The 15667-nt window shown below is 45.1% G+C and overlaps 1 protein-coding gene across 1 annotated transcript; it reads left to right on the top strand.

Annotated features, from left to right (window-relative positions):
- Positions 1-14091: 14091 nt before the first annotated feature.
- Positions 14092-14987, top strand: LOC110003057 (gamma-crystallin M3). Its single transcript, XM_020658753.2, has 3 exons — positions 14092-14245; positions 14333-14575; positions 14663-14987. The coding sequence occupies exons 1-3, from the start codon at positions 14168-14170 to the stop codon at positions 14936-14938; spliced, it is 597 nt and encodes a 198-aa protein (XP_020514409.2). The 5' UTR covers positions 14092-14167; the 3' UTR covers positions 14939-14987.
- Positions 14988-15667: the final 680 nt, after the last annotated feature.

Below are 15667 nucleotides of genomic sequence, written 5' to 3' on the forward strand. Positions count from 1 at the left end.
TCAGATCCTGATGAGTGCTGCAGACTGCAGACTCAGGTCCTGATGAGTGCTGCAGACTCAGGTCCTGATGAGTGCTGCAGACTGCAGACTCAGGTCCTGATGAGTGCTGCAGACTCAGGTCCTGATGAGTGCTGCAGACTGCAGACTCAGGTCCTGATGAGTGCTGCAGACTGCAGACTCAGGTCCTGATGAGTGCTGCAGACTCAGGTCCTGATGAGTGCTGCAGACTACAGACTCAGGTCCTGATGAGTGCTGCAGACTGCAGACTCAGATCCTGTACAGTATTTGGTTTAAAGTCGGGGACACTTTCCATTTGTAAAAGCAGCTATGCCTCCTCTTTCAGCTGATGATATTAGAGTCTCCACGTCTCCACGAGGAGCTGCAGAATCTGAAATAAACATCTTTTGACACCAGCTGTACCTTCAGCTAACACGGGATGTCAGGAGCGTGAAATACAGAAGCGCTTTGAAAGCATCCGACAGTGTGAACCGGGCAAGAGTTTCATTTATGTAAATATATTTATTCTGTAGCTCTTATCTGTTCAGAAGAGCCCGAGCTGCTCAAAGAGAAGTGTTTAGCTGCTCCGACTTTCTGCAGCGCTGAGACTACTTTACATGTTCTGCACGTTCTGTGTGTGTGTGTGTGTGTGTGTGTTTATGTGTGTGTGTGTGTGAGAGTGTGTGTGTGTGTGTGTTTATGTGTGTGTGGGTGAGAGTGTGTGTGTTTATGTGTGTGTGTGTGAGTGAGTATATGTGTGTGTGTGTGTGTTTATGTGTGTGTGTGTGAGTGAGTATGTGTGTGTGTGTGTATGTGTGTGTGTGTGTGTGTGTGTGTGTGTGTGTGTTTATGTGTGTGTGTTTGTGTATGTGTGTGTGTGTGTGTGTGTGTGTGTGTGTGTGAGTATGTGTGTGTGTGTGTTTATGTGTTTATGTGTGTGTGTTTGTGTATGTGTGTGTGTGTGTGTGTGTGTGTGTGTGTGAGTATGTGTGTGTGTGTGTGTGTGTGTGTGTGTGTGTGTGTGTGTGTGTGTGTGTGTGTGTGTGTGTGTGTGTGTGCACAAACTAAAGCAAATATAAAATGTCACACTCTCTTTCTTTTATTGGTTTTCTTTCTGTTTGTTTTCTTCCCTGCAGGTCTGACCTACTTTCCTCTCTGCTTTGGAGGCAGGTCATGTTTTTTTATCTTGTATTGGCTGCACACGGTCCCTTAACGTCGTGGTCAAAACTCCACCTCATAACATCCGTTCTCTTTAACACTTTAACACTCGGGATCCCAGCTTCATGCTAATGATTTATACTGAAGCCTTTCACTCTGACAGAGAATATTGAAGTTAAAAAAGTGATTAAAAGGTTTTATTTGCTTTACATAAATGTAGGAACTCGATGGGGATCAGACATTAAGTCAACTTCACATCGGGGGTCTCGGTCCTCTTCAAAGTGCTCCAGAGTTCAGTTCACTGTAGGTGAGAACACAAGGAACCAAACAGCAGTGCATTGTGGGTTGAATTTGGCCATCTGTTAACAAAGTCAAATATGTTTACAGAGAGTGGCTAACGTTAGCATTGCTAACAACAGCAGCCTTCAGTCCTCCCTGCAGGTTAACGTCAACGAGCTAAACGTGGTGACACATCGACACAGACAACATTTAACTTTATCTCCATTTAAAGATCAACATACTGACAAACTGCACCGCGCTACAGGACGCCATTCTCCCACTGTCCTGCTGTTTACTGTGAGGTCATAATGCATCATGAGGCCGGATGGCAGCAGACACTGACCTGAGCTACAGCGCCATCTAGTGGCAGGAGGCTACAGTGCATAACATCTGGTTGTGGAGCTCTTGACAAAGTGCAGTTTGAACCAAAAGAAAAATGCAGTGTTGGTTTATTATCGACCACGTTTATCTTTGTAGATTTATTCACAGCATTTATGTCATTTAAAAGTTGTGCACTCCCTAAAGGGAACTTAAATCGCACTCGATTTAGCAACTAGCCACATCATTTCCCCGGGTCCTCGAGGTGTTAGTGAAGGTTTGTTGTTGTTGTGTTTCTTTACGCTGAAGCTTCATATTCGCTCCTTTTTAACCACGCAAGTCGCTGCCTGATGCCATTAGTTTCTGAGTGCACACGAGGGACTGACAAATAACTTTAATGGCCTTTTGAAATCAGCCTACTGAGGGACTTTGAAAAGCTTCTAATGCTCTGCACCGGGGGGATTTCTGAAAACTTGAGAGGACAGTATGTTCATCATTTAGACAAATCAAGAAGCGTCCGATATTAAAACGACTGAGCGGCGAGACGAAGGCGTGCTGCATTGTCCAACAAAACTCTCAAATGTATTAAATAAAACATCACGGACACATGCAAATTCATGTCTCATGATTAATAATTCAGCGAGGGTCGGGGGTGCTGCAAAGAATTATGCACATCACGGATGTTTCTCAATATTTATTGATTCCAAGTCGAGTGTCTTCAGATTTTAGCCTTTGAATTAAGTCAAGTCGTCAATTCTCAGCGTGGATGTGTCCGTGGTTACTCACAAGTCTGAGTCACGCTTTTCACATCAGCAGCAAAATAAAAGAACACATGAAGTCCAGCAGGGATTTAAGTGAACCTCAAAATAATCCCCCCCCCCCCCCCTCACTCAGGTCACCATGTGGTGGACTCTGAAGCTTCAGTGTTTATCCAGCTCTGCATGGGTCTGTAAACCTTTCTGTGTTCTAACCTCTCTCCATTTTTCAAAAGCATCTCCAATATTGATCCTAGTTTGAGCACGTTTCTGCTCGTGGAGCTTATTAGAAACATGCAGAGGCTTTTTAGGTCGGGTACAATCACTTCTATCTGAACCACTTCTCTTGCCCGCTTCCATCGCTGCAACACCTGTTGGTTTGATCTGACCATCACAAGGTGTCCACTTCCTGCCATTGAGGACGTCCAAAGAACACGCTGTCTGTGGCGAGCTCACGGCATCCTTAAAGACTCCTCCCACCCTGCCCACAGACTGTTTACCCTCCTGCCCTCCGGTAGGCGCTTCAGAAGCCTCCGGACCAGAACCAGCAGACTGAGGAACAGCTTTTTCCCCAGAGCTGTTTCTCTACTGAACTCTACCCCCCGAACTCTGAACTCTGTCTCTCTCTCTCTCTCTCTCTCTCTCTCTCTCTCTCTCTCTCTCTCTCTCTCTCTCTCTCTCTCCCTCCCGAACTCCGCCCCCTGCTGACCCCCCTTTCCCTGCACATCACCTCACCCCCACCACTCCTCCTGGTCACACACACACATCTCTCATCCACCTGTATTATTGTATTATAGTATGTCCATATTCTGTATATTATCTGTAAACTAGTAAAGCATGCTCACTGCACCTTAATCTGTATATTATAATCTGAAGAATATACTTATATTTATATTTATAGCATCCCATTAATCCATCCATATATACCCAATAATTCACTTTTGTTTTTTAGTCTACATCTGTAGATTTTGTAATTACTGTACATAGCACAGACTCTTGCACTTTCTGCTTATTGCACTTCAGGTGAGATGTCAAACCTCATTTCATTACTCGATACCTGTATATGTGGAATGACAATAAAGTTGAATCTCATCTCATCTCATAACTGCTCTCATATCTGACAAACTGAGGGGCGTCCAAAACGGTTGTTTCTTGCAGTGAGCCCTTGGCCCGTATTTGGAGTGGAGCAGTATTTCTGGCAGTCATCAGTGTGGTTCAAACACGAGCCCTGACTGGAGAGGGCGCGACCAGCTTCAGAGTGTGTGAGCGCACGCCAAACGTACTATTCTCTTTTATTTTGAGTTATTAAAGAAACGTTGTGAAATGTTTGTGTAGTGTGAAAAGAATAAAATATAAGATGAATTTGTAAAATGTATTGTCACAATATAAACTGCGGACCTCAAGAAGCTAATGGGGATACAAACAAAACAAAACAAACAAACAAACAAAGAAACAAACAAAGAAACAAACAAAGAAACAAAGAAACAAACAAAGAAACAAACAAAGAAACAAAGAAACAAAGAAACAAACAAACAAACAAACAAACAAACAAAGAAACAAAGAAACAAAGAAACAAAGAAACAAACAAAGAAACAAACAAACAAACAAACAAACAAACAAACAAACAAAGAAACAAACAAACAAAGAAACAAAGAAACAAACAAACAAAGAAACAAACAAACAAACAAACAAACAAACAAACAAACAAACAAACAAACAAAGAAACAAAGAAACAAAGAAAGAAACAAACAAAGAAACAAACAAAGAAACAAAGAAACAAACAAACAAACAAACAAAGAAACAAAGAAACAAAGAAACAAACAAACAAACAAACAAACAAACACCGGTCCTGTGGAAACATCTGTCTGATGATGAGCTACGTGTCGGTGTGAGAGGTTGGCTGTGTGGTTGCTGACCTCCTGCTGTGCTTCTGTACCTGCTGCTCCACTCAGGTGTGGACTGAGGTGGCTTTACCTTCAGTTAACAGACCTTCTGCCCCCGTGGATACGAACGACCCCGTGCCCTGTCATTTACACCTGGAGGCCATCTTTCTGCGTTAGCGTGCAGTGTGTGATGAAGGCCGAGGTGAGGAAAGTGTCTCCGCCCTGTAACGCCACAGAGAGGTGACTGTTGACACTGTTATCACTCAGTGAGGATCGTCATCATTCAACAGCCAACCTTCACCAAGACCCCCGAGTTAGTAAGGCCTCGCTCTGGATTTCAGATCATTTCAATCAAGAGCTACACGAAATGTGAAGCTACCAGCTAACTAAAGAGCGCTAACATTAGCATGCTAACACAACAATGTGAAGCTACGAGCTAACTAAAGAGCGCTAACATTAGCATGCTAACACAACAATGTGAAGCTACGAGCTAACTAAAGAGCGCTAACATTAGCATGCTAACACAACAATGTGAAGCTACCAGCTAACTAAAGAGCGCTAACATTAGCATGCTAACACAACAATGTGAAGCTACGAGCTAACTAAAGAGCGCTAACATTAGCATGCTAACACAACAATGTGAAGCTACGAGCTGACTAAAGAGCGCTAACATTAGCATGCTAACACAACAATGTGAAGCTACGAGCTGACTAAAGAGCGCTAACATTAGCATGCTAACACAACAATGTGAAGCTACGAGCTGACTAAAGAGCGCTAACATTAGCATGCTAACACAACAATGTGACGCTAAGAGCTAACTAAAGAGCGCTAACATTAGCATGCTAACACAACAATGTGAAGCTACGAGCTGACTAAAGAGCGCTAACATTAGCATGCTAACACAACAATGTGAAGCTACGAGCTAACTAAAGAGCGCTAACATTAGCATGCTAACACAACAATGTGAAGCTACCAGCTAACTAAAGAGCGCTAACATTAGCATGCTAACACAACAATGTGAAGCTACCAGCTAACTAAAGAGCGCTAACATTAGCATGCTAACACAACAATGTGAAGCTACCAGCTGACTAAAGAGCGCTAACATTAGCATGCTAACAACAATGTGAAGCTACGAGCTGACTAAAGAGCGCTAACATTAGCACGCCAACACAACAATGTGAAGCTACGAGCTGACTAAAGAGCGCTAACATTAGCACGCCAACACAACAATGTGAAGCGACGAGCTGACTAAAGAGCGCTAACATTAGCATGCTAACACAACAATGTGAAGCTACGAGCTGACTAAAGAGCGCTAACATTAGCACGCCAACACAACAATGTGAAGCTACGAGCTGACTAAAGAGCGCTAACATTAGCATGCTAACACAACAATGTGACGCTAAGAGCTAACTAAAGAGCGCTAACATTAGCATGCTAACACAACAATGTGAAGCTACGAGCTAACTAAAGAGCGCTAACATTAGCATGCTAACACAACAATGTGAAGCTACCAGCTAACTAAAGAGCGCTAACATTAGCATGCTAACACAACAATGTGAAGCTACCAGCTAACTAAAGAGCGCTAACATTAGCATGCTAACACAACAATGTGAAGCTACCAGCTGACTAAAGAGCGCTAACATTAGCATGCTAACAACAATGTGAAGCTACGAGCTGACTAAAGAGCGCTAACATTAGCACGCCAACACAACAATGTGAAGCTACGAGCTGACTAAAGAGCGCTAACATTAGCACGCCAACACAACAATGTGAAGCGACGAGCTGACTAAAGAGCGCTAACATTAGCATGCTAACACAACAATGTGAAGCTACGAGCTGACTAAAGAGCGCTAACATTAGCACGCCAACACAACAATGTGAAGCTACGAGCTGACTAAAGAGCGCTAACATTAGCATGCTAACACAACAATGTGACGCTAAGAGCTAACTAAAGAGCGCTAACATTAGCATGCTAACACAACAATGTGAAGCTACGAGCTGACTAAAGAGCGCTAACATTAGCATGCTAACACAACAATGTGACGCTAAGAGCTAACTAAAGAGCGCTAACATTAGCATGCTAACACAACAATGTGAAGCTACGAGCTGACTAAAGAGCGCTAACATTAGCATGCTAACACAACAATGTGAAGCTACCAGCTAACTAAAGAGCGCTAACATTAGCATGCTAACACAACAATGTGAAGCTACCAGCTGACTAAAGAGCGCTAACATTAGCATGCTAACAACAATGTGAAGCTACGAGCTGACTAAAGAGCGCTAACATTAGCACGCCAACACAACAATGTGAAGCTACGAGCTGACTAAAGAGCGCTAACATTAGCACGCCAACACAACAATGTGAAGCGACGAGCTGACTAAAGAGCGCTAACATTAGCATGCTAACACAACAATGTGAAGCTACGAGCTGACTAAAGAGCGCTAACATTAGCACGCCAACACAACAATGTGAAGCTACGAGCTGACTAAAGAGCGCTAACATTAGCATGCTAACACAACAATGTGAAGCTACGAGCTGACTAAAGAGCGCTAACATTAGCATGCTAACACAACAATGTGAAGCTACGAGCTGACTAAAGAGCGCTAACATTAGCACGCCAACACAACAATGTGAAGCTACGAGCTGACTAAAGAGCGCTAACATTAGCATGCTAACACAACAATGTGAAGCGACTAGCTGACTAAAGAGCGCTAACATTAGCACGCCAACACAAAAATGTGAAGCTACGAGCTGACTAAAGAGCGCTAACATTAGCATGCTAACACAACAATGTGAAGCTACGAGCTGACTACAGAGCGCTAACATTAGCACGCCAACACAAAAATGTGAAGCTACGAGCTGACTAAAGAGCGCTAACATTAGCACGCCAACACAACAATGTGAAGCTACGAGCTGACTAAAGAGCGCTAACATTAGCACGCCAACACAACAATGTGAAGCTACGAGCTGACTAAAGAGCGCTAACATTAGCATGCTAACAACAATGTGAAGCTACGAGCTGACTAAAGAGCGCTAACATTAGCATGCTAACAACAATGTGAAGCTACGAGCTGACTAAAGAGCGCTAACATTAGCATGCTAACACAACAATGTGAAGCTACCAGCTGACTAAAGAGCGCTAACATTAGCATGCTAACAACAATGTGAAGCTACGAGCTGTCTAAAGAGCGCTAACATTAGCATGCCAACACAACAATGTGAAGCGACGAGCTGACTAAAGAGCGCTAACATTAGCATGCTAACACAACAATGTGAAGCTACGAGCTGACTAAAGAGCGCTAACATTAGCATGCTAACACAACAATGTGAAGCTACGAGCTGACTAAAGAGCGCTAACATTAGCACGCCAACACAACAATGTGAAGCTACGAGCTGACTAAAGAGCGCTAACATTAGCATGCTAACACAACAATGTGACGCTAAGAGCTAACTAAAGAGCGCTAACATTAGCATGCTAACACAACAATGTGAAGCTACGAGCTGACTAAAGAGCGCTAACATTAGCATGCTAACACAACAATGTGACGCTAAGAGCTAACTAAAGAGCGCTAACATTAGCATGCTAACACAACAATGTGAAGCTACGAGCTGACTAAAGAGCGCTAACATTAGCATGCTAACACAACAATGTGAAGCTACCAGCTAACTAAAGAGCGCTAACATTAGCATGCTAACACAACAATGTGAAGCTACCAGCTGACTAAAGAGCGCTAACATTAGCATGCTAACAACAATGTGAAGCTACGAGCTGACTAAAGAGCGCTAACATTAGCACGCCAACACAACAATGTGAAGCTACGAGCTGACTAAAGAGCGCTAACATTAGCACGCCAACACAACAATGTGAAGCGACGAGCTGACTAAAGAGCGCTAACATTAGCATGCTAACACAACAATGTGAAGCTACGAGCTGACTAAAGAGCGCTAACATTAGCACGCCAACACAACAATGTGAAGCTACGAGCTGACTAAAGAGCGCTAACATTAGCATGCTAACACAACAATGTGAAGCTACGAGCTGACTAAAGAGCGCTAACATTAGCATGCTAACACAACAATGTGAAGCTACGAGCTGACTAAAGAGCGCTAACATTAGCACGCCAACACAACAATGTGAAGCTACGAGCTGACTAAAGAGCGCTAACATTAGCATGCTAACACAACAATGTGAAGCGACTAGCTGACTAAAGAGCGCTAACATTAGCACGCCAACACAAAAATGTGAAGCTACGAGCTGACTAAAGAGCGCTAACATTAGCATGCTAACACAACAATGTGAAGCTACGAGCTGACTACAGAGCGCTAACATTAGCACGCCAACACAAAAATGTGAAGCTACGAGCTGACTAAAGAGCGCTAACATTAGCACGCCAACACAACAATGTGAAGCTACGAGCTGACTAAAGAGCGCTAACATTAGCACGCCAACACAACAATGTGAAGCTACGAGCTGACTAAAGAGCGCTAACATTAGCATGCTAACAACAATGTGAAGCTACGAGCTGACTAAAGAGCGCTAACATTAGCATGCTAACAACAATGTGAAGCTACGAGCTGACTAAAGAGCGCTAACATTAGCATGCTAACACAACAATGTGAAGCTACCAGCTGACTAAAGAGCGCTAACATTAGCATGCTAACAACAATGTGAAGCTACGAGCTGTCTAAAGAGCGCTAACATTAGCATGCCAACACAACAATGTGAAGCGACGAGCTGACTAAAGAGCGCTAACATTAGCATGCTAACACAACAATGCAGGACACAGGTGATTGCAGCTATTTTGTCCGCTGCTTGCGCTTATTGCCTTCGTGCAAACGTGAGTGGAGGGAGGTTGGAGGTGTGTCTCCGGAGGAGAGCGGAGGCTTCAGTATGGAGGAGGCGTGGCCTAACAGCAGTTTGCTTTGGTTTCATGCTGGAGCTGAAGGGCGACATCTACTGGATCAAAAAGTGGTTAACGAACCAGCTGCTGTTTGGTGTGTTTAAAGTGACAGCACTAAAATCACAGGTGAACTTAACAAACTGGTTCAAAGACACAGCTGGAGTCAGACCAACACATACAGATGTTTTCTCCTCTACATAAACTATTAAGAGACTCTCTCACAAACACAAACACAGAAACTACCTGTAAACACAATATGGTTAACTTAAAGGATGATGGAGAAAGAAGAATTCTACTGGGCTGCCATTGGCTCATGAGAGCTGGGGGCGGAGCAGCTGTTGCTTACAGAAAGCTAATCGTCCTGTGGAGGCAGGAGGACAATTAGTCACTCTGCAAACGTCCTCATGTGTAGCTGGTCACAGTGCTGCTCATACGGGCGCCATGAACCCGGGATTGTCCTCTGGATCGACTTCCTCTTTCACTTCTCATAAACAGTCTTTGTATAAAACCTTAAATCCAGCGCTGCATGAGAGGGCTCCATCTGTGTTCATGGAGAGTAATCCTTTCCCATCACGTTTAATCGGGCGTTAAAAACAACACCAACACAAGTTGTGATAAGTGAACCAGTTTGATGTAATGACATGACAAAGTGAAGCCGAGTAATGACTCCATGATGCTAACGACCTCACAGCTGGGGCTCATTTAAATCCTCTGCAGATGGAGTCGAATGTCTCCATTCACCAACTGTCGCGTACTTTCACATTTCCTCCTTTTTCTCATGCAGGACACAAACTCAAACTTTCCTCCCCAGCGTAGAGTAGTGAGAAGAAGTTTGCTTATTCATTAGACTTCCTGTTTGAGTTCAGTGCCACCTACACAAACTCCTGGGAGCACAGCTACTGTTTTTAGCGCTCGGGAAAACTTGTACACAAACTTTTCTTTGCACCAAACTTCTGAGTTAATGAGCTGTGGCAGACGTGATGCTCCTTTAAGCACTCTTTCAACTTCGGGCTTGAGAGCTACTTGACTGAGTTTGAGAGCTGAAATATCAGAGGCTTCTGTGTAAAGATGACAGCGATACTGCACTACTTTTACAATGTGTGTGTGTGTGTGTGTGTGTGTGTGTGTGTGTGTGTGTGTGTGTGTGTGTGTGTGTGTGTGTGTGTGTGTGTGTGTGTGTGTGTGTGTGTGTGTGTGTGTGTGGTTCATGGAGAGGTTTGTGACTCACAGAGAGATTGCTGCTGTTTAACAATTATTATTTCAGGTGCTTGTTGCAGGACTTCTGCAGTTTTAAATCAGGCAACAAGAACGACTCCATGAGGCTGATTAAAACTTTTCGAATATCAGATTCTGAACGCAACACAGACAGGAAGTTATCTCAACCTTCCTGGAAGAATAGAGGAAACAGACATCACATGGATGCTTGTGGAAGTGAGTCCAGCCATGTGACAGGTATGGACTTCAGTGCAGACTTCCTACAGACGTCGACTGATGACTTCCTGTGGAGGCTCCAGACTCAGCAGCAAACCTCCAACAACTCCCACACACAGCTGCCTGGAGGCAGATCCATCAGCCTGTCACTCACTCTGCACTTCACCACTACCAGGACTTTTAGCTGACAGTAAACATAGACTGAGGCACGAGCTTCAGGACTCAAATACTGAAATTAAACATGCACGTTTCCATCCCTCATTACGTGAGTAGATGTCCAGCTGTTTCTTTTAAAGCTAGAGTAAAACAAAATGTGATATAAAGATGAATTATTTGCTAAATGATGTAATAAAACATCGTTCCTCACACAGCAGAGGTGAGTTTCCTCCTGACGGATGCTGCAGCCTCAGAGGAGCTCGGACATCTGAAGGGAGCTAGCAGTGAAGGAGCCGGGTTTCTGATTAGGATTCCTGCTAGGTCGCCTCCCTTTGGAGGTTTTCTGGGCACGTCAGAGACCCCGAGGTAGACCCAGACCTCTGTAGAGGGATTATATCTCCCAGCTGGCCTGGGAACGCCCCAGAATCCCCCAGGAGGAGCTGGAAGATGTTTCTGAGGAGAGGGAAGTCTAAGTCGTTCTGTCTTGGCCTCTGAAGCGCGTCAGTTCTGTGTTTTGATCCGTTCTGGACGGAGTCCTGCTTCCTTTTATGACTCGTTCATTTAAGTGCGAGCTTTCTCCAGCCCGCTGCAGCTGCTTGATATCGAGCGCTGTGGGCTTTTGGTGGGCAGACGTTTGTTCTAAATCTACAGAATAAGTTGTGATGGTTCTGCAGTAAAAGATGGACGTTGGTCTGTTAGGAAACAAGAGAACGGAGGAGAGGTTAAACCTGCAGGCTGTGGCTTCATGACGGGTCCTGATACTCACCCTGTCCAGGTCCCGTTCTGCCACATCAACCCGCTCTTACATGATCCCTGATTGGCTGTTGGTAGGCGGTTGTTATTAGCAACAGAAAACATAACTGCTCCCTTCCTGGCAGTCAGACTCTAACCTTTTCAGCTCAAATGTCACTGCATTTAAATAGTCCAGGCTCCTGGGTCCTGTCCAGATCTGTTCTGGATCCCCCCCCCCCCCCCCCCCCCCACACACACACACACACACACACACACACACACTCTTGTAGGCTCTTCTTCAGGGAGCTGTTCTATAGAAACTGAACGTGCTCGTCTGTTCCTGTCTTCAGGTCCAAAGCTTTACGGTTTCCTCTCGCTCCAGATTCATTCTTCATGTAGAAATATGTGTGAATAACTTTCTTCTCTGAAAGTCCTGAAGTTAATAAAACTTTAATTTATGTTTTAAACTTTGTTTTTCAGTGAACGTAATGTTAGCATGATGTTTATTTGTTTGGACTTACATTCTGCTTGAGTCTCGTTCACTCCAGGTGAGCTGAGACCGATCATACCTGCAGCCACTCTGATTACAGAGCTCCTCTCTGATTGGCCCATGAGGACCAGTGTACTTAATGTGTGTGAGGTCAGCAGACCGGTTGACGTGGGTCACTTTGAACCCTCGTGGTCGCTCTGAACCCTCGTGGTCGTTCTGAACCCTCGTGGTCGCTCTGAACCCTCGTGGTCGTTCTGAACCCTCGTGGTCCTTCTGAACCCTCGTGGTCGTTCTGAACCCTCGTGGTCCTTCTGAACCCTCGTGGTCGCTCTGAACCCTCGTGGTCCTTCTGAACCCTCGTGGTCCTTCTGAACCCTCGTGGTCCTTCTGAACCCTCGTGGTCGCTCTGAACCCTCGTGGTCCTTCTGAACCCTCGTGGTCGCTCTGAACCCTCGTGGTCCTTCTGAACCCTCGTGGTCGCTCTGAACCCTCGTGGTCGCTCTGAACCCTCGTGGTCCTTCTGAACCCTCGTGGTCGCTCTGAACCCTCGTGGTCCTTCTGAACCCTCGTGGTCGCTCTGAACCCTCGTGGTCGTTCTGAGCCCTCGTGGTCGTTCTGAGCCCTCGTGGTCGCTCTGAACCCTCGTGGTCGCTCTGAGCCCTCGTGGTCGCTCTGAACCCTCGTGGTCGCTCTGAACCCTCGTGGTCGCTCTGAACCCTCGTGGTCGCTCTGAACCCTCGTGGTCCTTCTGAACCCTTGTGGTCAGTATGGATATTAACTTTACCTGCGGGCAGTACGAGCAGTGTAAATATTGTTTAGTAAATCAAAGGCCTACCTACCCAGACCCTCTCCCAGCGCCCCGGACCCCACTCACCCAATCAGAACCCTGACCTGGAAGAGGGCAGGTTTCAAAGAGAGCTTTGTCCCCTCAGCCCTGATCAAGCTTCCACGCTGACGGGCCCCTTCATTGTTATCTTTTCTTTATGTGTACGCACTGTGTAAAGCTGTGAGAACAAACGTCCCCCTGAGGGACAATAGAGCATTGTGTTGTTTTGTTTTCACGTTTCAACAGGAAGTTGATTTTTGGTTAAAGTGGAGACTAGAAATTCCCCGTTGTTTCACACTTCAGCAATTAAAGTTTAGGAAAGCCACACAACCTCTGAACATTCCTGTCTTTTTATTTAATTGTTATTAAAATGTTTTTTAGAATGGGTGTGTATGTGACTTCCTGTGCGTCTGCAGCCAGCCTCTTGTGGACACTCGAGGAACTGCAGGATTTTACACTTCAACATCTGCTTCATGTTTAACCCCGGAGGTTACCTCTTGTGTCCAACCTGCAAAATCATCGTCAGGAGTTCGACTCTATGAAGGTTTAGATCTATGGAAGCTTGATCCAAAGGCCTCACCTCTCCGCTGAGATCTTCAAATATCAAGCTTCAAATTACCAGGACCAGGACAAGGACCAGGACCAGGACCACAGTCGAGACACCGTCTAAATCACAAGTAATCACAAGTAAAAAAAGAAACTCTTCTCTACATTTTATCATCTTTGAAAAGTCCTGTTGAAGACTTTTTAAGGATCCCTTTTATCTACAGCTCCAAATCATAAAACATGAAACACAGTCCGAGCAGCAGGACGCCATGTTCTCTGAAAACAGGAAATAAGATTTAAAAATCCCTCCCAGTAAAAACGCCTGTAAAAGGACAGAAACATGAAACATGAAGAAAACATGCTGTTAACAGATATCTGTGTGTAATTAATGAATATAGCACAAAGTCTGATGCCTGCGTGTGTAGAACATTAAAAACCCAAAACCTGTAAATAAAGAAGTCAGAGTCACACAGACAGTTGATGACATTAGCAGCTTTGTTGTGAATGCTTTCAGTAAAGAGAGAAAAGGCTTTTCTAAAGCGGTTAAGGTCCTCAGTCCTCTGAAACATGGACAAAACCTCAGCATTCTACGGGTCAATAGTAATAGTTGCTGGGTAAGGGGTTCTCTGAGGGGGGCCCCCCTGGTTCTTTACATGTTGGTGAGTATAAAAGGAAAGGGTTAAACCAGGTAGGCATGCAGTTCAGGAGCAGCAACAGCAGCAACCCACCAGCAGCCAACATGAGCAACACCAGCATGAACATGAGGGGAAAGGTAAAAAAAAAAAAAAAAGTACTGGAGGAATAGAAAAATGTCGGCCATATTGGTTTGAATGTAAAAATCACACTTTGTTTTTCACAGATCATCTTCTACGAGGAGAAGAACTTCCAGGGTCGCTCCTATGAGTGCATGAGCGACTGCTCCGACATGACCTCCTACCTGAACAGGTGTCACTCCTGCAGGGTGGAGAGCGGCTGCTTCATGGTCTACGACCGCACCAACTTCATGGGAAACCAGTACTTCATGAGGAGGGGCGAGTACGCTGACCACATGAGCATGATGGGCATGAGGGACTGCATCAAGTCCTGCCGTATGATCCCCATGGTAGGTTTTAAAACAGCGTCCGTCCTGGAGCGTGTCGTCTGACGGGGGAATCAGTGACTAACTTCTTTATCCTCTGTCACACCACAGCACAGAGGTCAGTTCAGGATGAAGATCTACGAGAGGGAGAACTTCGGGGGTCAGAGCCACGAGCTGATGGACGACTGTGACAACATCATGGAGCGTTACCGCATGTCCGACTGCCTGTCCTGCAACGTGATGGACGGCCAGTGGCTGATGTACGAGCAGCCCCACTTCAGAGGCAGGATGATGTACCTGAGGCCCGGAGAGTACAGGAGCTTCAGGGAGATGGGCATGAGCGGCACCAGGTTCATGAGCATGAAGCGCATCATGGACTCCTGTTAAAGGATCTCTGAATGTTTCATATGTCACCTAATAAAACATTTCTGCACGACTTTCTTTTCCTCCTGTCTCATTCAAAATGAAGCCGTCCAATACTTATATAAAAATATATATAATATGCAAACTCCGCAAGTACATGTGGGCTAAATATACTTAGAAGACCAAGCAACTAAACAAATACAAATCAGGGTCTATGTGAGGAAAGATGTGCTAAAATAGATCATTAAAGGGGACGTATTCTAAAAATCCTCTTCAGTGTTTCTGAACATATATCTGTAACCTGAGAGTCTACTGACCCACAACATGTGAAATAAACCATCCAGTCCTGTTTGTGGTCTGCATAAGTCTTACAACACAGAGAAGCTCTGTTTCAAATGTGCTCTCCTTGTGATGTCACAGTGGGATTCCCCTCCCCTGGTATCTCCACCCATGGACTCCACCCCCAGACTAGAACAAAACTTGTCTGCCATTTTTATTCTCTCCACAGAGGAGTCTTGCCAGAGAGGTGGTTCAGTTCGAGATCCTCCTGAAGCCACTGAAGATATTTGATATGTTCATCAGTATCTCTCTGGAGGAGCCAGAAAACACACGTGGATGTCTGACCTCCCTGGGGGGCGTTTTCACATCCGGCACGATTCCCCCCCCCCCCACATATAGTTGGTTTGCAAATCCGACAAAAAGCGGAAAGAAGAAGACGTAACCATGGCAACCACTCAGTCCATCCTGCTAACT

The sequence above is a fragment of the Labrus bergylta genome, chromosome 13, assembly GCF_963930695.1.
Source record: "Labrus bergylta chromosome 13, fLabBer1.1, whole genome shotgun sequence".
Lineage (NCBI taxonomy): Eukaryota > Metazoa > Chordata > Actinopteri > Labriformes > Labridae > Labrus > Labrus bergylta.